General features: G+C 48.2%; 1 protein-coding gene across 4 annotated transcripts in view; it reads left to right on the top strand.

The window, feature by feature from the left end:
* Positions 1-26,074, top strand: part of srfbp1 (serum response factor binding protein 1) — a 328,539-nt gene that overhangs the window by 256,842 nt on the left and 45,623 nt on the right. The window contains exon 1 of one of the 4 annotated variants that reach the window (XM_072516524.1): positions 24,061-24,239. The exons of the other annotated variants lie outside the window; for them this stretch is intronic. Within the exon in view, the coding sequence (XP_072372625.1) occupies positions 24,159-24,239 (81 nt within the window). The 5' untranslated portion in view covers positions 24,061-24,158. Of the gene's footprint in view, positions 1-24,060; positions 24,240-26,074 lie in introns of those variants that run through there. 4 annotated transcript variants of the gene reach the window in all.

Here is a 26,074-nt window from a genome sequence, read left to right on the forward strand (position 1 = left end):
TATATATGTTACTGTAAATAAATGTTATTACTTTGTATCCTTAAAACTCGTGCTGGATTCTTCGTGGCCCTCACAAAACTGGCGATGAGGGTTAAAGTGAATAGTTGTCTACACCGCTGAAGCCACCTCCCTGGATTTTTGTTGGATACAGGTTGGAAGTTGTTTTCTATTATACCATGCCTCTGTACGGACGTTTGGATGTTTTTGATGCTGCGCTGGAAAGCTGGAACCAGTACGCACAACCGATGTGTTACTATTTCCGGGCAAACAATATCACCGAAAACGAGCGCCAGGTGGTCATATTGCTCACCGCCTGCGGCCCGCATACGTTTGGGGTGATTAGGAGCCTTACGTACCCAGCTGTGCCGGACACCAAAACGTTTGATGAACTTGTGAATTTAGTGCGCCAACATTTTAACCCAACCCCGTCCACTATAGTCCAGCGTTACCGGTTTAATACTGCTGAGAGGACCCCAGGAGAATCCCTTGCCGACTTTCTATCCAGGCTACGCAGGATTACGGAGTACTGTGACTATGGTGAGACCTTGTCAGAAATGTTACGCGACCGTTTGATTTGCGGTATTAACAATGCGGCCACCCAGAGAAAGTTGTTAGCTGAGCCAACATTGACTTTTCAACAGGCCATTCAAATAGTATTGTCCTGAGAGAGCGCAGAACGAGGACTGCAGGAGCTACAGGGAATGGAGGTGCATGCCTTGGGGCACAGCCCCTTCCGTCCGAAAACGTCCCCCTGCACTCCTGCGGTACCTTGGGCGAGGCGACGTCCGGATCGACACCAGTGGCCGTCGGACATTCCTCCCCGAAGGGAGCCTTCTCCAGAACTAATGGATGAGGAGCCATGACCGTGTCAGACTTGTAGGCGCCGACCCTGTCGCGGACACCGGTCCTGGGGGCGCCAGAGGCGCCGTTGTTCCGACCGAAACTGGGACCAGCCCAGGGGCCGTACCTTCCATGTGGATGAACCTGCAGCAACTACTCCTGAGGACGTGGAGACGGAGGACAACTGCCTGCAGCTGCATTGTGTGGCAGCTCCCCGTGTGGCCCCCATTAAGGTGACAGTACGGATCAATGGTCACCTGCTTGAGATGGAGTTGGACACTGGCGCAGCGGTCTCCGTGATCGCCCAGAGGGCATTCGACCGCATAAAGCAGGGTATACAGACCCTTACATTAACCGACTCACAGTCCAGGTTGGCCACCTACACGGGGGAACCAGTGGACATTGCAGGAACTACAATGACCCCTGTTGTTTATGGACGCCAGGAGAGCCGTTTCCCACTTATCGTGGTGCGCGGCCATGGGCCCAGCCTGTTGGGTCGGGACTGGTTGCGCCATTTGCGGTTGCAATGGCAGCACGTCCTCCAAACAGTTTCTGGAGGGTTGACTGAGGTGCTAGGACGATACCCAGATGTATTTCAGCTCGGTTTGGGGAAAATAAAAGGGGCCGTAGCCCGTATCCAAGTCGAACCAGGAGCCACGCCGCGCTATTTCCGGGCGCGCGCGGTGCCTTACGCCTTGCTCGAGAAGGTAGAAGGGGAGCTCACTCGTTTGGAGAGTTTGGGTATTATCAGGCCCGTCCGTTTCGCTGACTGGGCAGCACCAATTGTACCTGTAATGAAGCCAGATGCCGCAGTTTGCTTGTGTGGCGACTATAAACTTACAGTGAATACGGCTTCCTGACTCGACCGATATCCAATGCCTCGCATAGAGGATCTCTACGCGAAGCTTGCAGGCGGACTCTCGTTCACAAAATTAGGTTAGGTATGAGTCACGCCTACCTACAGTTGGAGCTGGACCCTGCCTCCCGACCATATGTAACAATTAATACACACCGGGGCCTGTATGAATATACATGGTTGCGCTTTGGAGTATCCTCTGCCTGCGCTATTTTTCAACGTGTTATGGAGGGCATTTTGAGAGGTTTACCGCGTGTCGCTGTCTACTTAGATGACGTTTTGATTACAGGGCCGTCGGAGCAGGAACATTTGGAAAATCTGGAGGCTGTCCTTTTCACTTTTCGGAGGCTGGAGTCCGTTTACGTTGCACAAAGTGCGTATTTCAGGCAAAGGAAGTAGTCTACCTATGTTATCGGGTGGACCGCGAAGGTTTGCACCCCGTCGCAGAGAAGGTGCGCGCGATTCAACAGGCCCCGCCCCGATTGACACTTCGCATCTTCGTTCTTTTCTCGGTCTCGTAAACTATTACGGGAAGTTCCTCCCCAATCTGGCAACTACGCTGGCCCCGTTGCACCTTCTGCTAAAGAAAAATCACACCTGGGGTTGGGGTCAGACGCAAGAAACTGCTTTCCGGCGGGTAAAGCAACAATTGTCGTCGTCTGGGTTACTAACCCACTATGATCCTGGAAAGCCTTTGCTCGTCACATGTGATGCATCCCCGTATGGTATTGGGACCGTCCTGTCCCACAAGATGGAGAACCGGGCCGAGCGGCCGCTAGCTTTCGCCTCCCGCACATTGACTGCAGCGGAGAAAAAGTACGCGCAGATCGAGAAGGAGGGCCTGGCAGTGGTTTTTGCGGTGAAACGCTTCCACCAGTACGTGTATGGCTGCCATTTCACTATCGTGACTGATCATAAGCCTCTGCTGCGACTTTTCAGAGAGGATAAGCCAATACCGCCCATTGCTTCCGCACGGATCCAGCGCTGGGCTTTGTTGCTTGCTGCATACGAGTATTCTCTGGAGCACAAACCAGGAACGCAGATAGCGAATGCCGACGCACTGAGCCGATTGCCTTTATCGACCGGCCCCATGTCGACCCCCACGACCGGTGACATGGTTGCAACCTTAAATGTTATGGATACCTTGCCTGTCACGGCATCACAGATCTGTGAGTGGACCCAGACGGAGCCAGTCCTGTCAAAGGTTCGGCACATAGTCCTGTATGGTGGGCAGCATAGACAGCTCCCAGGCGAGCTGCGGGCATTTTCCTCCAAGCTTTCCGAATTCAGCGTGGAAGACGGCATCCTCTTGTGGGGGATGCGTGTGATTGTCCCGGAAAAAGGACAGGAGCTGATACTAAGAGACTTGCACAATGGGCATCCAGGTGTGACCAAAATGAAAATGTTGGCCCGGAGTTATGTCTGGTGGCCAGGCTTCGACACCGACATTGAGAAGGTGGCCCAAAACTGCTCCATTTGCCAGGAGCATCAGAAGCTTCTGCCGGCCGCGCCCCTACATCACTGGGAATGGCCAGGGCGGCTTTGGGCGCGCTTGCATGCGGATTTCGCAGGCCCTTTTCAAGGACCCATGTTCCTTCTATTAATCGACGCCCAGTCTAAATGGCTAGTGGTGCATAAGATGCAGGGCACAACGTCCTGCGCAACAATTGAGAAGCTGCGTTTGTCCTTTAGTATGCATGGCCTCCCCGAGGTGCTGGTCACGGATAACGGCACTCCATTCACGAGTGAGGAGTTTGCGAGGTTCATGAAGGTGAACGGCATACACCATATCCGCACTGCCCCTTACCACCCTGCTTCAAATGGGTTGGCAGAGCGCGCAGTGCAGACATTCAAATGAGGCCTAAAGAAGCAGTCTTCCGGATCAATGGACACGAGACTGGCTCGCTTTTTGTTTTCGTATAGGACCGCCCCCCCCCCATGCGGTGAATGGGGCAGCTCGCGCAGAACTCCTAATGGGCCGGAGACTTCGCACCCGCCTTAGTATGGTTTTCCCAGACATTGGCGCAAAAGCACGTCGCACACAAGAACGGCAGGGACAGGGTTTTTCTCGGCATCTGCCAATTCGGCAGTTTGTGCCCGGTGACCCAATGTTCGTTAGGAATTTTGCTGGTGGTGCCCAGTGGGTTCCTGGCTTAATCTTTCGCCAAACGGGCCCTATATCTTACCAGGTGCAAGCCCAGGGTCATCTCCAGCGCAAACATGTAGACCACGTTCGGTCCAGAAGACTATCCCTTCCAAAGATTCCCCGCCCCCGGAGCTCATTGCTACAGCCACAGAGACCAGAGACAATGGAAGGTAGTCCTCACAATCTTCCTCTGGTGCCTCACTCAAAGCCTGCGCAGGTCGATACAGAACCGCGCGGAGATAGAGACGCCGAGATGACAGAGGCAGCAGACTCTGACTCCGAGATGGAGACACAGGACGCATCAGAGGGGGATTCCTCGGGCCCACGGATCGTGGATGTACAACCGTTACGCCGTTCATCACGGAAGCGCCAGTTTCCGTCTCGTTACACGCCACCTGATCCAGCGCCGCGTGCAAATGGTGTCCGGCCTGCGGCAAAACGAGTCCGACGCCCTCCTTCGCCAGGGTCATCGGTGGATTCCTTGGACTTTGGGGGGGAGGGATGTTATAACCTGCCTGCTTACCATTGGCTGGGGACTAATGACAATCCCACAATCCTGTGGGAGTATGAGCTTCCCCAATGAGGGGGGCGGAGAAACCATTAGTAAACTCAATGTATAAATAAAGCTGGCCAGTTTGGAACCAGCAGGAAGGTGTGTGCAGCAAGGGAAGTTGTTGCTGCTGTTATATATATATATATATATATATATATATATATATATATATAGTATATATATATATATATAGTAAATAAATGTTATTACTTTGTATCCTTAAAACTCGTGCTGGATTCTTCGTGGCCCTCACAAAAATTGGCATATTTTTCCCATCATGCATTAAGATGTTAGCCATTAGTCATATGGCTATAGTCCTCCTTTTGATCCATTGAGTTATAACGCGATGGATCAAAACACCTAACCATGTACTCCACCTTGTGCAATACCCCAAGTCCAAGCTACTTGCAATAATTCATACTCAAATTTTCAATTTAATTGATCCCGTCTTCGCAACATTAATTCCATATTCCATTGTTGAGTTATCTCCTTCCGTTTAACGAACATAATCATAGTAAATATCCGATGTATCAAAGTAGAGAAAATTAAAATCACAGCAACATGAGATATTATACGGAGCCAGGGATGAATCTGAACATTGGTTTGCAGTTCCACTAATTTGTTTCTTTAATTACTTCAATATTATTCTTGGTTCCCTTAGCCCTTTGTTCTACTTCCACATAGGTTTTGTATGTCCCTTCCAATCCCTTCCTAATCTGTGTTAGCTGCTCTGGTAGTAATTTAATATCAGTCAGGTATCTCTCCCTATACTCTAGTTCTCCTTTTATCTGTTCTGCCATATTTAATTTTACCAGATCCACCTTTGCCACGGAACCCTTAGCTGCCACTATGGGGCAGGGACAATTCAGCACACAGGATCTGCAAAAACAAAAACAACATAAGCAGGTGGCAGATGGGAGTAAAATGTGGGGAAACAAGATTATTCAGTTTGGTGGAAACAATCTAATATTTTTTTCAAATGGTGAGAAACCTTTAAATGCTGTTGAGAAGATTGGGTGTTCGTATGCATTAAACAGAAACTTAAAATGCAGGTGCAGCAAACAGTTAGGAATATAAATTGTATTTTGGAAGAGGGTTGAAATACAAGATTAAGGAAGTGGTAAAGAAGTTTTGTTGCAGTTGCACTGGACTTTGATGAGAGCACATCTCTAGTGTTATGAACAGTTTGGTCCCTGTACGGAAGGAAGGATATATTTGCCGTAGAATGGGAAAAGTTCACTAGATTAATTCCTGGAATGAGAGGGCTGTCCTCTGAGGAGCGATTGAATAGAATAGGCCTATACTGTCTGGGGTTGAGAAGAATGAGAGGTGATCTCATGAGATGTGAATGTTCAGTTGTTGAGTATATTCAAGGCTGAGATTGCATTTTTGGACTTGCAAGGAATCCAGGAAATAGGAATCCAATGGAAGGTCAAATATCAGCAGTGAACTTTTTAAAAAATAAATTTAGAGTGCACAATTCATATTTTCCAATTAAGGGGCAATTTAGCATGGCCAATCCACCTACCCTGCACATCTTTGGTTCTGGGGGTGAAACCCACGGGGAGAATGTGCGAACTCCACATGGACAGTGACCCAGAGCCGGGATCGAACCTGAGACCTCAGTGCCGTGAGGGCGCAGTGCTACCACTGCACCACCGTGCTGCCCCAGAAGTGAACTTTTTGAATGGTGGAGTGGGCTTGAAGGGGTGTATGGCCTACTGCTCCTATTTATTATGTTCTTATCTCAAACTGCAATTGCAGCTTAGTTCAGATGGGATGCATCCTCGGCTTCTGATAAAAGTAAAGGAGATAATTAAAGAGTAATAATCTGCCCTGACATTGATTTTTTTTGAGCTGAGGCGCAGATCAACCATGATTTAATTGAATTGCAAAACATGCTGAAGGACCTGCTCCTGTTATGTTTTGCCAGCTTGACATGTGTAGTTCTCCATAGGATTGTCCTGAGTACTTTTTTTTGAAGATTTCAGTACTCAGTACCTGTAAAAAGGAAAGGCTAAACTTTTTGCATGCAGGGTAAGAGCAGGTCATAACTATTATGTAGTGTGATGTTTTATGGTACTCTCTCTCGCTGACACATACCTTATCCTTTAATAAATGCAACTTTTTATTCTTAGTTGCAGACAGTGCTTGATTGTGCCCTTGAAGTAAGTGTCCCTTTAAGCAAGTGACCTAGATGATTTCACTGATGGTACAACTGATGTTGGAAATTTATGTCCTGGCACAACAGCAGCTCGAGTGCTATTAGGAACAGAATGGAATTCTTGAGTTTCGAGAAATATGCCCCTTTCTACCATTAATTTGCACCACAGTTCCCATATTGCATTGATTCACCGCTTTGGTAAAATAATACTGGATAAAAGCAAATTACTGCGGGTGCTGGAATCTGAAACGAAAGAGAAAATGTATGGAAATTTTCTCTTTCGTTGGTAAAATAATAACTTGAAGAAAGTAAAAATTAAATAATGCAGCTGTTTAAGTATTTCCATGCAAATGCTAATGGGCCCCTTTAGGTATTAAATAACATTGTAACATTAAGTTGGAATAGCTTAAATGGTATGATATTCAATTGGACCTCTTAACTAATTGAACAGATTGCCCTGTTTAAAACTCTCGATGTAACATAGCTAAGAAGATGGAAACACACTTGCACATGGAAATTTTGTCCATCCTATCTACGGCTAGTTTTGTGTGTTTTCTCATGGAAGCTATGTGACATTTGACAGTTTAAAGTCATTTTTCAAAAAAGTATGAAACAGTTAGCCAAAGGAACAAAGCTGGAATGTTGTGAAATTCTTCAGTTCTCAAATCAGTAATAGAACAAGAGTGTGCTGTAAGATTAATCACATCTGGCACTATGGATCTTAGTATGCATTATAGCTAGTTTTTCTTTATAAGTCCACAAAGTTAGCCTTGGACAGCTTTACCAGCATAATTGTTTTGCTATGTGGAGAATTGCAGTGTTGTGAACATTTTTTGTCTGGGACTCTGAGGTCAGTAACAATGAACTAGGTACGTGTGCAGATGTATTGTACAGTGCCTGTATATTTTTTCTTCATGTGGTGGAATCTGACTCTATTGATGTCAAAATATCAATGTAATTCAGGATTCTTATCAGTGAACCAACTCCCGAGTGTACTAAAGGTACCTCTGGGATTCCTCTGATTGAGCTCACAAATCACCAGAACTGTAACTCCATTTGGCCAATTATGTAGTGCAGTAAAGTTGCCATAGTCCCTGATGACCATAGCTGCTTTCCCCTTTGCAAGAGAGAGCTAACTCATGGTAATTTAACCTGAGGATCATCACACCTCAGGTCAGAGATAAGATTGAGAAGACGGGGGCCTTCATGAATAACCTCGGCCGGTGCAGGAATTGAACGCACACTGTTGGCCTTGCTCTGCATCACAAACTAGCTGTCCAGTCATCTGATCTAAACCGGATTGAGCTAAGTATAGTGCACTGTAGTACAGTCATGCCTTTAATTTTTTTAAACTTTTTGAAAGCCTTTAAGAATAAAATTATATGCCCCAAATCATTAAATCAATGGGATGAGCCAAATATCATTTGTGTAAAAGCTATTCAATGCGTTAATACTAAAAAGGAAGCAGAAAACCTATTTTAAAAAGTTGGCACAAGCAATGCCAAATTCAGTTTGAATGCACATGTGAGTAAATTCACTGTACACAGCACAAGTATTGTCTTAGAAATTGAAATTTATGATGGCATTAAATGGTTTCGAACTCCTGAAAAAGCAATTGAGAAATTGTATGCAACTGCATAAATTTTGCAAGATAAGAAAATACCTCGGCGAAATTGCTTCCATAATAATTCAGTAACTATCGACTTAAATTATGAAATGTTGAGTTTTGCGTAGTGTTCTGGATTATGGAGCATTTCATTATGTGAAGATGCACCTCCTGTTGGCTCAGAACAAATATATTTTTACCCCACTTGGAACAGATTGTTAAAATGCATGAATAATAAATAAAACTTGTGTATGAAAAATCAAAATTTCAAATTGATCCAATATTGGAATGTTCAGAGATTATATTTATTGTTATTCAGAGTTGTCTTGCTGTATAAAAATAACAGCATCTCATTTTTCATGAGTAAATATTTTTCTTATTATGGTTCCCACTGTACTGATTGGTTAAGACTGTTGCTACGCTTAGACTGTGCAGAAATCAGCTGGGGATCAGTAAAGGGTGAACTTTATTTTGGGAGCTGGAACTCATCATCGTGCAACGTACCTTTTGTATTTCTCGTGAAGATGTTGCTGGGCAAAAATAAATTAAATAACACCGGATATAAGTTCAAATTGAATTACTTGAGTCTTAGTTTATGGATTAGAAATAAATATAGAACATAGAATTCCTGCAGTGCAGAAGGAGGCAGTCTGACCCATTGAGTCTGCACCTATCCTCTGAAAAAGCCTAGGCCTACTCCATGTCCTAGCCCCAGAATCCCACCTAACCTGCACATCTTTGGACTGTGGGGGGAAACCGGAGCTTGGGGCGAAAGTGCAAACTCCACATACTCATCCAAGGCTGGAATTGAACCAGAATTGCTAACCACTGTACCACCGTCCCACCCATATATAAAACGTCATCTTTTGGGAGCATTTGAGCTCATTGTTAGTGAGTTTATTGTTTTGTGGTTTGTGGAATATGTTGTGAATTAAGACTGGTTTCATTTTTCAGGGAAAGCTTTCAAAAATATAATAACAATAACCTTCACTCGTGTCACAAGTAGGCTTACATCAACACTGCAATGAAGTTACTGTGATAATCCCCAAATTGCCATACCACGGTGCATGTTCGGGTACATCGAGGGAAGAATTCAGAATGTCCAATTCACCGAGCAAGCACGTCTTTCGTGACATGTGGAAGGGAACTGGAGACCCCAAAGGGAACCCAAGCAGACACTGGGAGAACGTGCAGACTCCGCACAGACCCAAACCAGGAATCAAACCTGGGTCCCTGGTGAGATATAGATATAGAATTTACAGTGCAGAAGGAGGCCATTCGGCCCATCGAGTCTGCACCAGCTCTTGGAAAGAGCACCCTACCCAAGGTCCACACCTCCAGCCTATCCCCATAACCCAGTAACCCCACCCAACACTAAGGGCAATTTTGGACACTAAGGGCAATTTATCATGGCCAATCCACCTAACCTGCACATCTTTGGACTGTGGGAGGAAACCGGAGCACCCGGAGGAAACCCACGTACACACAGGGAGAATGTGCAGACTCCACACAGACAGTGACCCAAGCCAGGAATCGGACCTGCGACCCTGGAGCTGTGAAGCAATTATGCTATCCACAATGTTACCGTGCTGCCCTGGTGCTGTCAAAAAACAATGCTAACCACTGTGCTACCGTACTCTACTGTACATATTCTCTGTGGTATGTATAAAATGATTAGACCAGGGGAATATCATTACATCAACAACTTGCGTTATATAGCAACACAAACTACTGGCCTATAGCATTTCTTAATATAACAAAAATGTCCGAAGCCACTTCATAAGTGCGTAATCCAGCAAGGTTTGACACTGTTGCATAAGGATGGTCAACAGTTTGGTCAAAGAAGTAGGTTTTAAGGTGTGTCTTAAAGAGGAAAGCCAGATGGGGAAGCACAATGCTTAAGTAGGGAATTCGAGAGCTTAGGAGACAGACAATTGGTCAGAGTTAGATGAGCACAAATAACTCAGAAATTTGTAGGGCTGGAGGAGATCACAGAGGTAAGTAGGAGTGAGACCATGGAGGGATTTGAAAAGAAGGATTAGAACGTTAAACATTGAGATCGCAGTTAACAGGGAGCTAATGTAGTCAGTGACGGAGTGATGGGTCAATGGGACTTGGTATGAGTTAAAATACCTGCAGCAGAGTTTTGGAAGAGTTCGAGTTTACAGATGGCAGAATGTGGGAGGTTAGCCAGGAGTATTGCACATCTTGTGGTGATGTGCATCACTGTAAATACATGTAAGCTAGACAGACACGAGAGGGAGCACCAGAAACATCACACACACACTCAACCAATAGATAAGTTAGATAGGAGGCGACCAATGGACATTCACGATACACAAGGAGGTGACACGACCACAGGGGGGGCATTACACCAACCCATACATAAAGGACACCACACACATGATCAGCCCCTTTGGCCAGTGGAGACAGTCAGTGAGGAGAGGCACAGGGTTGATTCAATATTACGCCCACCATGTGGAAGACAGCAGCTGGTTAGTCAGTTTGGGTAACTATAATAGGATTAACAGTAGTGTCGAACTCAAGTTATAAAAGTGTACATAGTGTAAATAAATGAGTTGAAGTTATTTACACGTCTCGACCTTCCTTGACAAATGCAACACAAGGAAGCCGCTTATGTTACAAAGAAAACATAACAAAACACATCTCAGAATCAAATCTTGCACCATGTTGTGAGCAGTCTTGTTCAGCCCCAGTTTATAGGGAGAGCGCTCGAGTCACTGGCTAGCAAACTGAGTTAGTGGTGGAGACTATAGGTAGTCGTGTGGACTTCCCAACATTTAGTTGGAAGAAATTTATTTTCACCTGTACTGGATGTCGGGCAAGCAAACTGGCAATTTAGGGACAGTGGAGGAGACAAGAGAAGTGGTGTTGACATAGAATTGGACGTCATCAGCGTACATATGGAAACGGACACTGGGCCTGAATATTGCGCCCGTCGGGTATGCACATTCGGTGGACTCGGAAGCAGAAGAGAAATGGGCTTCCAGCTGCGATCAGACCCCGAATGCAATTTCATGCTGCCTGGCTAATTAATAGGCAGCCAGTGGGAAATGTGCACTGGGAAAAGCTCAGTGTTGCCAAGGGAGTTGGGAAGAACGCTGGCGCCAGGTAAAGGGAGGGTGTGAGCGGACTCTTCTAATGGGCACTCTCGGGGAGCTGCAGACCTGTAAAAAACAAATCCCGATGAAAAAGCGCAGCAAACTGTACCCAGGCAGCAGATTCAAATACCTGACAGCAGAACTCAGAATACATCAGTCCCAAGACACCTTTGCTAATTTTATTTCAGCCTTGACATTTCATCCCGCCCTGGATCGAGGTTGTAGCTAAAGTGTTAAGACCACCTGGCCAATCAGACCACCCATCAACCGTAAAAGTAGACGGGCCATATAAAGTAGCTTTCAATTGACTCCTTATTGGGCTTAATTGCCGTCTTAATTGTTGGCGGTTGCACTTCCGACTCTTGCAATGACATTGGGACGCACACTCTGCAGCTTCTTGCACAATTTAATGTGCTTCCGGTTCATGCACACGCTCACCAGAGCAATATGAAATTCCGGCCTATATTTTTAGATGTTGCCACCAAGGGTGGCAGATGAAATTTGTGAAGAGACCAAGAATAGATTGTGTGAGGACACTTGTGACAGAGCAAAAAGAGAAGACATTGCACGTGTTTCTCTTGTTACATGTGGATAAATAAGAATAAATCAAATGAATGCAATCATAACCAGCTGGGAAAAGGTGCAAAAGCATTTGAGGATTGCATTGTCAGCCATGTGAAAGGCTGCAGGCGGATTGGGAGAAATGAGGAATGTTAGGAAAACAAAGGTAGTTTTAAGGGTATTTGTATTGGTAAACATTAGAAAAAAGCTATAGTTTTAAGTGGGTTTAATGTTTATGTGCCTGGAATGTTTAAACCTACAGTTAGATGCATTCTGGACAATCATAGAATCCCTTCATGGCCTGAGTCAGTGTCCATTGCAACAATGAAGCGATTGAGGTGCTACTGCCTGTGCTGCAACAGAAGCTGAGGCATTGCAACCCGATCCTGCATCACAGATTGATCTGTTGTGAAGTTGGCCACATCCATGCTGGAACAGATGGGCTCTAAACTGTCTGCGAAGCCCTGTGCCAAGTTTAAAAAATATATATATTTATTCAAATTTTTCAACAAATTTTCAACAAAACGCCCCCCCCCCCCCAACAAGAAGAAAGAAACAAGAACACAACAAGCAGAAATTGCTTGGATTTCCCCCATATACAATAACCCCCCAGATAACAGTAAAAAACACAAATAGGGAAAACCCTCCACCTTAACCCAAACGCCACCCCAAAAAGACCCCCCCCCCTCCCCCCTCCCCCCCCCCCCCCCCCTCCTGCCCCTGGGCTGCTGCTGACCTCCTCCTAACGCTCCGCAAGATAGTCTAGGAACGGTTGCCACTGCCTGAGGAACCCCTGCACAGACCCTCGCAAGGCAAACTTTATCCTCTCCAGCTTGATGAACCCTGCCATGTCATTGATCCAAGCTTCCACACTAGGGGGCTTCGCATCTTTCCATAGAAGCAAAATCCTCCGCCGGGCTACCAGGGACGCAAAGGCCAGAATACCGGCCTCTTTTGCCTCCTGCACCCCCAGCTCGGCTTGACCCGGGCGTTCACTACCTTGGACATAGTCCTTGCAAAACCCCTCCAAAACCCATCCAGCGCCAGGCACAACCAGAACATATGGACGTGATTTGCTGGGCTCCCCGAGCACCTCCCACATCTGTCCTCCACTACAAAGAACCTACTCAACCTCGCCCCTGTCATATGCGCTCTGTGAGTAGCTTTAAACTGTATTAGGCTGAGCCTGGCGCAAGAGGAGGAAGAATTAACTCTACTCAAGGGCATCAGCCCACAGACCCTCATCTATCTCCTCCCCAAGCTCCTCCTCCCACTTGCCCTTTAACTCCTCCACCGAGGCTTCCTCCTCTTCCTGCAGCTCCTGGTAAATCGCCAAAACCTTGCCTTCTCCAACCCATACACCCAAAATCACCCTGTCCTGAATCCCACATGCCGGAAGCAGCGGGAATTACCTCACCTGCCACCTCACAAACGCCCTTACTTGCATGTACCTGAAAGCCCAAACTTCTCCTCCAGCGCCCCTAGGCTGCAAACGTCCCATCGATGAACAGGTCCCCAATTCTTCTAATCCCTGCCCGATGCCAGCTCCGAAACACCCCATCCATCCTTCCCAGGACAAACCGATGGTTCTCCCGAATCGGGGACCAAACCAAGGCTCCCACCTTGCCCCTGTGTCGCCTCCACTGCCCCCAGATCTTCAGCGTCGCTGCCACCACCAGACTCGTGGTGTACCTTGTCGGCGAGAGCGGCAGCGGTGCCGTCACCAGCGCCCTCAGGCTCGTGCCCACACAGGACGCCATCTCTAGCCTCTTCCAAGCCGCCCCCTCTCCCTCCATTACCCACTTACGGGTCATCGCCACATTGGCTGCCCAATAATAGCCACACAGATTCGGCAGCGCCAGCCCCCCCCTGTCCCTGCTACGCTCCAGAAACACCCTCTTCACCTTCGGGGTCTTATTCGCCCACACAAATCCCATGATTCTCCTGCTTACCCGTTTGAAAAAGGCCTTGGGGATCACAATAGGAAGGCACTGGAACACAAAGAGAAACCTCGGGAGGATCGTCATTTTGACCGACTGCACCCTACCCGCTAGTGAGAGTGGCAGCATATCCCATCTTTTAAAATCCTCCTCCATCTGCTCCACCAACCGCGTCAAATTGAGCTTGTGTAGGGCTCCCCAACTCCTGGCTACTTGGATCCCTAGGTACCGAAAGCTCCTTTTCGCCCTCTTCAGTGGTAGCTCGTCTATCCCCCTTCCCTGGTCCCCTGAATGCACCACAAAGAGCTCACTCTTCCCTACGTTGAGTTTATACCCCGAAAAGTCCCCAAACTCCCTAAGGATTCGCATGACCTCCGCCATCCCCTCCACTAGATCCGCAACATACAACAACAGGTCATCGGCATACAGCGACACCCGGTGTTCCTTCCCCCCCCCCCGGAACCAATCCCCTCCATTTCCTGGACTCCCTCAGTGCCATGGCCAGCGGCTCAATTGCCAGTGCAAACAACAAGGGGGATAAGGGACACCCCTACCTCGTCCCCCGGTACAGCCGAAAGTACTCCGACCTCCGCCGGTTCATAGCCACACTCTCCACCGGGGCCTTATATAGTAGCTTAACCCACCTGATGAACCCCTCCCCGAACCCTCTGCAGAACCTCCCAAAGATACTCCCACTCCACCCGATCAAAGGCCTTCTCCGCGTCCATAGCTGCCACTACCTCCGCTTCCCCCTCCACCGAGGGCATCATAATCACATTGAGGAGCCTCCGCACATTTGTATTTAGCTGCCTCCCCTTCACAAATCCCGTCTGGTCCTCATGAATCACCCCAGGACACAGTCTCGTAGCCAGCACCTTCGCCAGCAACTTAGCGTCAACATTGAGGAGCGAGATCGGTCTATACGACCCACATTGCAATGGATCCTTGTCCCGCTTCAAGATCAAAGAAATCAGCGCCCTGGACATTGTCGGGGGCAAGATCCCCTCCTCCCTTGCCTTATTAAAAGTCCTCACTAGCAACGGGCTCAGCAGGTCCACGTATTTCCTATAAAACTCAAGCGGGAACCCATCCGGACCTGGGGCCTTCCCCGCCTGCGTGTTCCCCAATCCTTTAACCAGCTCCTCCAGCCCAATCGGCGCCCCCAAACCAGCCACCTGCTCCTCCTCCACCCTCGGGAACCTCAGCTGATCTAGGAATCGTCACATCCCCTCCTCCCCCGCTGGGGGCTCAGACCTGTACAAATCTCCATAGAAGTCCCTAAATACCTTGTTTATTCTCTCCGCACTCCGCACCGTATTCCCCCCTCTATCCCTAACTCCACCAATCTCCCTCGCTGCCTCCCTCTTAGGAAGCTGATGTGCCAGCATCAGACTCACCTTCTCCCAATACTCATACGCCGCCCCTTGCGCTTTCCTCCACTGTGCCTCTGCTTTCCCCGTGGTCATCAGGTCGAATTCCGTCTGGAGGTTCCGTCGCTCCCTAAGTAGCCCCTCCTCGGGGGCCTCTGTATAACTCCTGTCCACCCTTAAAATCTCCCCCACCAACCTCTCCCTCTCCCTCCTCTCTCTCTTCTACCTGTGGGCCCTAATGGAGATTAGCTCTCCCCTGACCACCGCCTTCAACGCCTCCCAGACTACCCCCACCTCCACCTCCCCATTGTCGTTGGCCTCCAAGTATCTTTCAATACACCCCCGCACCCGCCCACACACACCCTCATCCACCAACAGTCCCACATTGAGGCGCCACAGTGGGCGCTGGTTCCTCTCCTCCCCCAACTCCAGCTCTACCCAATGCGGGGCATGGTCCGAGATGACTATGGCTGAATATTCCGTTCCCTCCACTTTCGAGATTAGCGCCCTCCTCAAAATGAAAAAATCTATCCGGGAGTAGGCTCTATGGACGTGGGAAGCCCTGTGCCAAGTTGACACCAGACGCCATCATGCTCTCTGACGGTGACAAGAGATGCTTTGTCAGGCCTGCCAATGTACCAAGTACTTTGGCATGTACTGAAGTCACAGAACTATACAATCGCTGCAGCGCAGAAAGGGGCCAATCGGCCCATCGGATCTGCACCGACCCTCTGAAAGAGCACCCTAACCTCAACCCACTACCTGTAGTAACCCATAACCCCACCTAACCTACTGGTCAATTTTAACATGGCCAGTCCACCTAACCTGCACATCATTGGACTATGGGAGGAAACTGGAGCACCCGGAGGAAACCCACACAGACATAGGGAGAATGTGCAAACTCCACACAGTCACCCAAGGCTGGAATTGAACTCAGGTCCCTGGCACTGTGATGCAGCAGTGCTAACCACTGTGCCACCCTAAAGGTGCCACCCGAAGTCCTCACCTGATTCATATGTAGCAGAACTCTAGTGTGACCCTCCCTCCCAGGAACTCGCACAAGGGCTATCCTTTCCTATGGCATTGCTGCCCACTCATGACAAATTATTCACCATCTTTAGGTTCTTCAAATGTACAAGACTATATTTATCTTTTACACCCAGAACCATCTGCTTAGGCTGATACTGGTGACATTTGATGGGTAATTCCAGGAAGGATGAAGGAATCATGATATATGTCTGTAAGGAAAGTGTTTGACGTAGAGATTATAGTGCTCCCCTGGGATTGTTGCTCTTGTCCTTGGTGGAAGCACATGGGGACTTGAACCTTTTAAGTGTTATTGAAGAAAGCTTCTGAGTTGTTGCAATATATCTTGTTGATGCCACATACTGCAACCAAAATATGCTAGTACTAGAAAGGGTGACCAGTGAACCAATTGATCTTGGTGCCAATCAAGCAAAACTGTTCTGCTTTGTGATGAACTTCATGTGTTGTTACCACTACATCCATCCAGGCAAATGGTGAGTATTCCTGACTTAACCTGCCTGATTCCCTAAGTTTGTATTTTTTTTTGTATTCTCAATTTAATTTATATGAAGCTAATAAAATCTTGAGTAGCCTGTAAAACTCCATCCTGCTTACCTGAGTGGTTTCAAAACATGTTTAACCGGTGGCACAGTGGTTAGTCCTGCTGCCTCTCAGCACCAGGGACCTGGGTTCTATTCCGACCTTAGGTGACTGTCTGTTTGGAGTTTGCACATTCTCCACGTGTCTTCGTGGGTTTCCTCCCACAGTCCAAAGATGTGCCAGTTAGGTGGATTGGCCATGCTAAAATTGCCCCCTTAGAGTGGAGCTGCAGGAATAGGGCAGCGGATTCGGCCTCAGTAGGGTGGTCTTTCAAAGGGCCGATGCGGACTTGATGGACCAAATAACCTCCTTCTGCACGTAGGGATTCTATGATTCAATGAGAGTTTTAGTGGCAAATGGGTTAAGGTTGTTCACAGAGGCTGGTGAAGTTAATAGCTGGTTTAGCTCAGTGGGCTAGACAGCTGGTTTGTGATGCAGAGCAAGTCCAGCAGCGCCGATTCAATTCCCGTACCAGCTGAAAATTCTGAATTCTGCCTCTATGTACCCGAACAGGTGCTGGAATGTGGCGACTAAGGGCTTTTCACAGTAACTTCTTTGCAGTGTTAATGTAAGCCTGCTTGTGACAATAAAGATTATTTACATTTAATGATAGAATTAGACTGTCTTTGTGATGAAATAGACATGAGTTTGAAGTTCAGCTCGGTGTAAATAGGGCACTGAGATTGCAAAAGCTCTGGTTCGGCCTGAGTCGGTGACCAGCGAGAGAAATTGAATTGATGGTGAGGGTTGAAGACGCTGGTTTCAGTCTTCCCATTCTTTAGCTGATGGAATTTGCATTTATCCAAGACTGATTTGTCGACAAGAATTCTAACATCGCAATGTTGGTGACAGAGTTGGGATAAACAGTTCTGTGGTAGAGCCTGGGTATCAACTCTAACATTTGGAAGCTGACTCCATATTCTTTGCTGTTGTGACCAAGAGAAAATATGAAGAAGGGAGGAGTTGGAAGGGAGGGTAGATCAATGGATGAACCCTGGAAACAATATTGCAAGGATGGGAAGATAACTTATTTGTCCAGATGCTGTATGTATGATCAGGTAGATGAGAATGAAACAAGGTGATGCCAGTCATAATGATAAGATTGCTAACCTTTCCTCATTGCCCTGGAGTCTCCCAGAATGGGGCATGAACCTTCCAGGCATTGCAGTTAGTAACATTAAAAGCAGTAGGAGCAGTAATGAAAACTAACCAGATCTTGAGATATACATCCAGAGTTGGAGCACAAATTCCAGGAAATGGTTATTGGGTAATTTTTTTGTCTTCACTTTCCCAGTTTTGCAATGTTTCAACTGATAGCGCAAATTCGAAATCTGGATAGAAAGTCTTGGGACCTATGCATCCCAAATTATTCTCAATTTATGCTCTGCACTGGAAGTGTCAAAATGAGAGTGGCCGGAGTATAATTCATAATTTCTGTATTTCAACAAGATTATCCAGACACTGGAGGTCGTGCAGAAAATAACACCAAACTGATGTCTGTCTCGTTGAAGATACCTGAGCTTTAAAGAGAGTCTCGGGAGCTGGGGCTTGCTTATTCTGAAGGGAGAGCTCAGAAGAGATGAGCTATTATTTTAAGCATTTGGGGGAATAGATTAAGGAATAGGTAAATTGAAGTCTAATATGTTTGAAGTTGCCACAAACTCGACAACCATAGATATTTTAGCTTAGAAGAGGGAGGGTGCACAATTTTGATTTTAATTAGTTACGCCGAGGTTGTTGAATGAATGGACCAGACTTACTCAGAGGCAGCAAAGGCTGATCGTGTGGAAAATTGGATAGATAATTGAAGGAGTGAGCAGATTAAAAGGTGTTAATTTCCATATGTAGACAAAATAGAATTGTGAGGCAACAGAAGGTGTTCTAAAAGGATTGTCATCAGCAACCTGACAGGTAAAATACTAAATGACATTTCACGTTAAACTAAAAGTATTATCAATCAGTGCTAAAAGTAATAAATGTGGTTACCTCGTGGTGACTGTATCATTAAGTGCAGACGGAAAAAGGTTTGACTGTGTGAGTAGACCAGACATTGAAAGTGTTGTTGAGTTGTATAAGAGCAGTTGCCAAAACAAACAGAACATGAGAGGGTAAATAGGTTCACTGAGTGTCAGATACATGAAGCAGGAAATTGTAAGGCAGCTTCGAGCTCAGTGATAAGGAACTAAACCAGTTTTTAGTTCATTGTTACTCATTCATTGCAGAAGAAAATAATCTGCAAATAAAGACATTAGTACTGACCACCCTTTTAACAGTTGAATTGAAAAACTTAAGTTTGTTTTATTTTGATTGGTATTTTTTTGTTTCACTTTTAATTTTACTGTTCATGTATTTGGAATTGGATATTGAGGTGGTGGTAGATTCTTGATTATTTGAGTATGTCCAAGCTGTAAATAATTTCATAGTCTTCTGCAGGTCCTCTCATGACTGAAGAGTCCAGTGCAAGGTCTGCAAGGATATCCACAGACATGGTCATTGTCATTTTGGGGGGGAGCTTCTGTCTTGTGTTTCAACCATAGAATGTGCAAAAGTCAATGCTATGCTCTATTCAAATTAGAAATAAACTGATTGTGTTAAAATGTTTCCACTATTCTAAATGGCGTGCATAAATTATGGCATTGCAGCTGATTCCTTGTTGTACCGCATTACTGTTCTTCTAACTACAGTTCTGTGTGAGCTCACTGACTTGTGTCTCTAGTAAGAAACATTTTACACAGTTGATCAATGCTAATACCCATGGATCATGTAAAGACTGGCAAGTTAATACTCTTCAAAGTTACTTCTTCCCGTTGCTGGAATGTTATGCATCTGCAAAGGACTGTTCCTCGTGTTGTTGCCTCATGATTGTTTAAATCCAAAATCAGAATATCAAAGTTTATCAATATTCACAATTTGAGATCTGTATAAATTCGTAGAAAGATTGTCTTACACTGCAACATTTTAGGCTGTTCTGCTCTAGATGGTGAAGTATAAACAGGCACGTACATCCTTTTACTACCAGTATAGGCAGGTACATCTCAAGCGCAAGCAACTGAGCAGACTGCTGTTTAAAAATGCAGACAGCAAGGCTGACTCGTGGTGAATCATGGTTTAATCCTTGGTACAATAACCAGGCCAGTTACACTCGTCATCTTAATGGTACAGTATTTTAGCATTACCTCAGATGTTGTTGGCTGATTACATTTACCTATTTCTTCAAACGAGACATCATTGGTATGATTATGGCCTGGATGTGGCAGTCTGGGTGAGCCCTATCGACAAGAGTGCACATTTAACAAACAAATATATCATACACCTGAAATTCCACACCCAGTGAAACCTATCATACTATTCATGCCCTGATTATTTGTCAGCATGGATTTCTCCGGGGGCTCCAGTTTCCTCCCACAAGTCCTGAAAGATGTGCTTGTCAGGTGAAGGACATGCTGAATCCTCCCTCTGTGTACCCGAACTGGCACCGAACTGTGGCGACTAGGGGATTTTCACAGTAACTTCATTGCAGTATTAATGTAAACCTACTTAGGCCCTAGAACATACAGTGCAGAAGGAGGCTATTCGGCCCATCGAGTCTGCACTCATCGGGTCCGTGATTGGCACTCATTAGGCTGACCCACTCTTCCACCCTATCCCCACAACCCAATAACCCCTCCTAACCTTTTTGGACACTAAGGGCAATTTTAGCATGGCCAATCCACCTAACCTGCACATCTTTGGACTGTGGGATGAAACCGGAGCACCCAGAGGAAACCCACGCAGACACAGGGAGGCAGACTCCGCACAGACAGTGACCCTGCGGGGAATTGAACCTGGGACCCTGGCGCTGTGAAGCCACAGTGCTAGCCACTTGTGCTACCGTGCTGCCCACAGTACTAATAATGGGCTTGCTCCGGCGCCACGTGGAACACAACCAATTCCATGAAAAACGTTGCCGAACTCATCGGGTCCGTGATTGGCACTCATTAGGCTGACAAGCCGCAGTTAAACGGTCCTTCTCACCACACACACCATCCCAGCCAACAACATGGCTGGGTGGACAGCAGCATCACGGTTCAGGGACGCTGAGCTGGAGACTCTCCTGGACGCGGTGGAGGAGAGGCGGATGACCCTATACCATGGCCCGGGAGGAAGGCCGCCAGGCGCCACTGTTTGCAGGTGGCAGAGGCAGTCAGCACTGTGGGCAACATCGTCAGGACCGGCATCCAGTGCAGGAAAAAACTGCACAACCTCCTCAGGGCGGCCAGGGTGAGTTGGCAGCACCGTGCCCCTGGCCTAAACCTGTCCCCCACCCCCTCACACACCCGTAACCCAGCTCCTCCCATCCAGGAGATGGCCGAACCCCTACCCTGCCCCACATGCCAGCGCCCATGCAGCTGCCATGGCCGGGTGCCCTGGCCACTGAGGCCTCCAGCTACCCACATCCTGGACAGCATGCGTCGGACCGCTTAAAAGTTTTGTTGTATGTGTCTCCCCGTTTGGGGAACCACCTAGGTTAAGGCCTGTAAGGCCAGAAAGTTAGACACCAGTTAAGTTGGCTTGGGTGCAGAGCACAGTTTAGTGAAAGGGGCTGGAGCACAGATCTGTAAATATTTGTTCACAATAAACACCTGTTACCACCATTACACCCAGCCTCGGTGCTCTGTTGGGTCTGTGGGGTGGGCTAGGGTTGGGGATTGGGGGGGGGGGAGCACCATGCTCGGGCAGCACGGTAGCATTGTGGACAGCACAATTGCTTCACAGCTCCAGGGTCCCAGGTTCGATTCTGGCTTGGGTCACTGTCTGTGCGGAGTCTGCACGTTCTCCCCGTGTGTGCGTGGGTTTCCTCCGGGTGCTCCGGTTTCCTCCCACAGTCCAAAGATGTGCAGGTTAGGTGGATTGGCCATGATAAGTTGCCCTTAGTGTCCAAAATTGTCCTTAGTGTTGGGTGGGGTTACTGGGTTATGGGGATAGGGTGGAGATGTTGACCTTGGGTAGGGTGCTCTTTCCAAGAGCCGGTGCAGACTCGATGGGCCAAATGGCCTCCTTCTGCACTGTAAAAAAAAAAAAAAAAAAAAAAAAATTCTATGATCCTCCTCCCCCCTCCGTGCCCTGATATCCCCACCACTCCCACCCCAGGGAATCGGTGTGACCTTGAGATGGAATAGCCAGTGTGCATGCAGGGATCACCCAGCTGGACATTGTAACCATGGGCATGAGTCAGACGATGCGGAATACTAGAGCTCATCGCAGGGCGGGTTGTCATCATCCTCTATCCCATGGACCAGACCCACCGTTACTGCCAACCCAGGGCCTCCACCACGTAGCACTGCAGGTATGTATAACGGAGAGGGGTGCAAGCAGGGGATTTGGCAGGGTGGGAAGTGAGGGGGTGTGGGACAATTACTTGTGACAAAGATTATTGTTATTATTTAAAAGTGTGCATGAGGACAGGAATAAAATAGACAGACTGACATTTACACAGCACTTTCACATCCTCTGATCCTGCCAAATTTCTTTCTAACTAACGAGTTACTCGTGAAGTACTTGTGGACAATCACAGCAGTTAGTTTGTGCAAAGCAAGATCCCACAAAAAGCAGTAAGATGAAAAGCCAATGGACTGAGTTATAAACTACACCAGATTCCCTGCTCACTTCCGCCCCCACAACCCAACTAAAAAGTCGATGGGGGAGCCCGATAAGAGAGAACCTGCTGCCTCCCTGCCATTTAATGGCCAATTAGCCCTATTAGGCCAGAGGCATTATTTCTGCTACTCAGTGACAGGAAGTCTCACCTCGAAGAACAGCCAACCAATCGGACCATTAGCTCTCCAGCACTTAATGCCAGGAGGAGGCATGCAGCAACGGATCGGACCTGGTGCGTGTTTAGGGGTCTCACCAGGTGGCTAGCTGGCAGACCTTGGCACAGGGGGTAGGGAGGACACCCAGGAGGGTGGGAAATATAGTATTCGACTCATATAGGTTTAATGTGGGACTGAGTACAGTACCGTACACAATATGATCGAAGTGAGCACATGATCCACAGCCAGGGTCAGTCTTAGTGTTGAACCATGTGTACCAGCAAGCACAGAGACCGCTCCTAGCTTTTATTCTTTACCATATATTGTAAATTGTTCCACGAGTCAAAGACTACAAAGATTTCCTTAAACCTACCAACCTGTAACCAACATCCTACAGCAGAAAAACCTTGGGGAGGATTCCGATGGAACCGAGCCAATTAAGGAGGGACTCCCTCTGGCCCACCACCAGCCCAAGAAGGGAGATCTGCCTGGCTGGCCGTTTGGTGTGGGTCACTCCCACTGCTGGTTAAATGCTGATGGTGGGCTAGTCCCACACTGGTCTAATTGTGGTGGGGCAGGGTTGTGCCAATAGGCAGTGGGCAGGCCTACCTGTTGGATATAACATGCTCCTCTACCTTTAAACCTGTCAGTAGGGGATTTTGTTAAATCCAGCTCACCGTTGTTTTGGGTGTTGCCCAGGACATCATGAGCACACTCTGTTCTTCAAAAATGTGCCACAAATCTTTTACTTTTTCCCCAGCAGGCAGGTGGGGGGTCTGGTTTCAAGTTACTTCTGAAAGGCAACATCTGTAAGATGCAGCATTGAAGTATCAGCCGAGTAACGTTTGAACTCCTAACTATATGACTCCATCGCAAATTGACACTTTAGACTTTCAAAATTCTCATTTCTAGCCTTGACCTGCCTTCTTTCTCCACAACCATTCCTGCAGCTACTGATCTGCTCAAGCACACCCTCACCTCCACCTATTGATATCCTGGGCCACATCAGGCGCAAACACACAGGTCGGTTAGATCGCTGGAGATGCCAAAATCGAGAACCAGACCGGGCGGCGATCGGCTTCCGATCTAACTGGCCTACTCCCGTTGGCAAGATGTGGATCCCGCCGCGGCGAAAAAGCAATAATCACCAATCAAGGCCAATTTGGAGGGGATGAGCCCCCGGGGGGTAGGGTAGGGTGGGGATTGGGGGCCGCGTTCACGGATCCGGCATTGTACCCGCTTTTCCCTGCCCCCCCCCCCAATTATGTATACCCACAACAGGGGCAGCTCCAACTGGTGCCTGTCCGTCCCACCGAACACCCCATATTTGGTAATATGGTTAAGGTCACTTTAATGCCCGCTGGCTTCACAGATGAAGGCTATTGCTAACAGGGAACTAACTGGCAATTCTAGTAATGTGAGCTCTTTACAGCTCCCAAGTGGATTCCCGATGGGAGGCATGCCATGTCGCAGGCGAGTGTTACTGCCTAGGATCCCAATCAGACTGAGGGGCCTGGACACTTTGCCTGAACACTGGAGGCTTCAACACCACAGAGGCAGCAGCCAACAATCAAACACCCAAATGTTGGGCCGTCACACTGGAGACAATCCACGACCAGAGGATGGGTATGTGGACCAGGGAGGGAACCAGCGCCCAATCCAGGTAACATTACCAGCGGGTGTCTGAGATACACGGTTTGGGATCCGGTGCCCAGGGGCCCATGCTGCGACTGGGCGTTCATGTGCAGGGCATGTTGGATGGCACCCTGAAGAATGGCAGGGGATGTGAGGATGGGGAGACATGGACCCACGGATCCCGGGGTGGAAGCCACAGTTGATTTTCTGTCTCACACCCTCTCCAATTCCTTACAAATATTACATTATGGGTGATATCATGCACCCTGCAGAAGCTGCTCTCGAGGTCGATTTGGCAGTCCAGGCAGTCAGACGCCATAGGAAGCAGTGGCAGCAGTGTTGACAAAGGCTCGGCACAGCGGCCCATTTGCAGAGGCCCGCCCCTACACTGAGGACCCAGCCTCCCATCAGGCCAGTGAGGGACCCAGAGGGGGAGACCAGCAATGGCCCACGATGTACAGGAGTCGTTGATCTTTCAAAAAGATGTCAGACAGGAGGCTCCGCCACAACAAAGAGATGCTGTGGCACCTGTTCCACGTCCTTAGAGACTTGCACCACGAGGAGGCTAGCCGCTCCCGGTAGTGGCCAAGATCACTGCAGCTCTGAATCTTTACGCCTCAGGCCCATTCAAGGGCTCGGGTGAGGACACGTGTGGCATACCCCATCCAACAGCCCACAAGTGCATCCGTGATGCCTGGGCACCTGACTGTATAAACTTTGACCTGGACCAGGCCCACCAAGATGCTCAGGGGGTTGGATAGGGTGGACAGTGAGAGCCTTCTCCCGCGGATGGAAATGGCTGGCACGAGGGGACATAACTTTAAACTGAGGGGTAATAGATATAGGACAGAGGTCAGAGGTAGGTTCTTTACGCAAAGAGTAGTGAGGCCGTGGAATGCCCTACCTGCTACAGTAGTGAACTCGCCAACATTGAGGGCATTTAAAAGTTTATTGGATAAACATATGGATGATAATGGCATAGTGTAGGTTAGATGGCTTTTGTTTCGGTGCAACATCGTGGGCCGAAGGGCCTGTACTGCGCTGTATTGTTCTATGTTCTATGCCCAGGCAACAGGATTCTCTGCCATCGCCGGATTGTCCAGGTCCAGGGGGTAATGGATGGCACGAATATTGCCTTGCGTGCACTGGACGATCGGGGAGCACCGTTCATTAACAGGAAGGGATTCCTATCCCTAAAGCGTGTGCATGCATCCCAGGGAATGTGCAAGACAGCTACATCCTGAGGTAGTCAGAGGTTCCCGGCGTCTTGGAGGGACACCTGAGAATGACAGTTGGTTCTTCGGGGATAAGGGATACCCGTTTAGGTCCTGGCTATTGACGCCAATACGGAGGCCAGTGACCGATGCAGAGACCCAATATAACGAGGCCCATGTGGCCACCTGGCTGTCATTGAGCAGTGCTTCGGACTGCTAAAAATGCAGTTCCGATGCCTCAACTGTCCTGGTGGTGCACTACAGTACACCCGTCGGAGAGTCGCCCGCTTTGTGATGGTCTGCTGTGCCCTCCACAACCTGCTACAGCAGCGGGTCGACATGGTGGAGCAGGAGGAATATGCGGCATGTTGGATGAAGAGGATAAGGAGGAGCCAGACCAGGAGGGGTAGAGGATGGGCTCTGGGCACCCGGAGGATGGAGGACAGTGGGTTGCGTCGAGAATCCGACATGCCCGGAGAACCAGGGAGGATCTCGTCCTTGCCTGCTTCTCAAAGGACGTTGCTTCGTCCATCATCTCTCCCCCTCTACGGGGCGCCGTGAACCGAACACTGCATGCTTCGAGGGGGGGGAACCATGACGTGGAGCAGGCATGGGCACTGCCGCTGGGCATGGGTGAGGTGTGCTGGTG

This window comes from Scyliorhinus torazame, chromosome 9 (genome assembly GCF_047496885.1).
Source record: "Scyliorhinus torazame isolate Kashiwa2021f chromosome 9, sScyTor2.1, whole genome shotgun sequence".
NCBI lineage: Eukaryota > Metazoa > Chordata > Chondrichthyes > Carcharhiniformes > Scyliorhinidae > Scyliorhinus > Scyliorhinus torazame.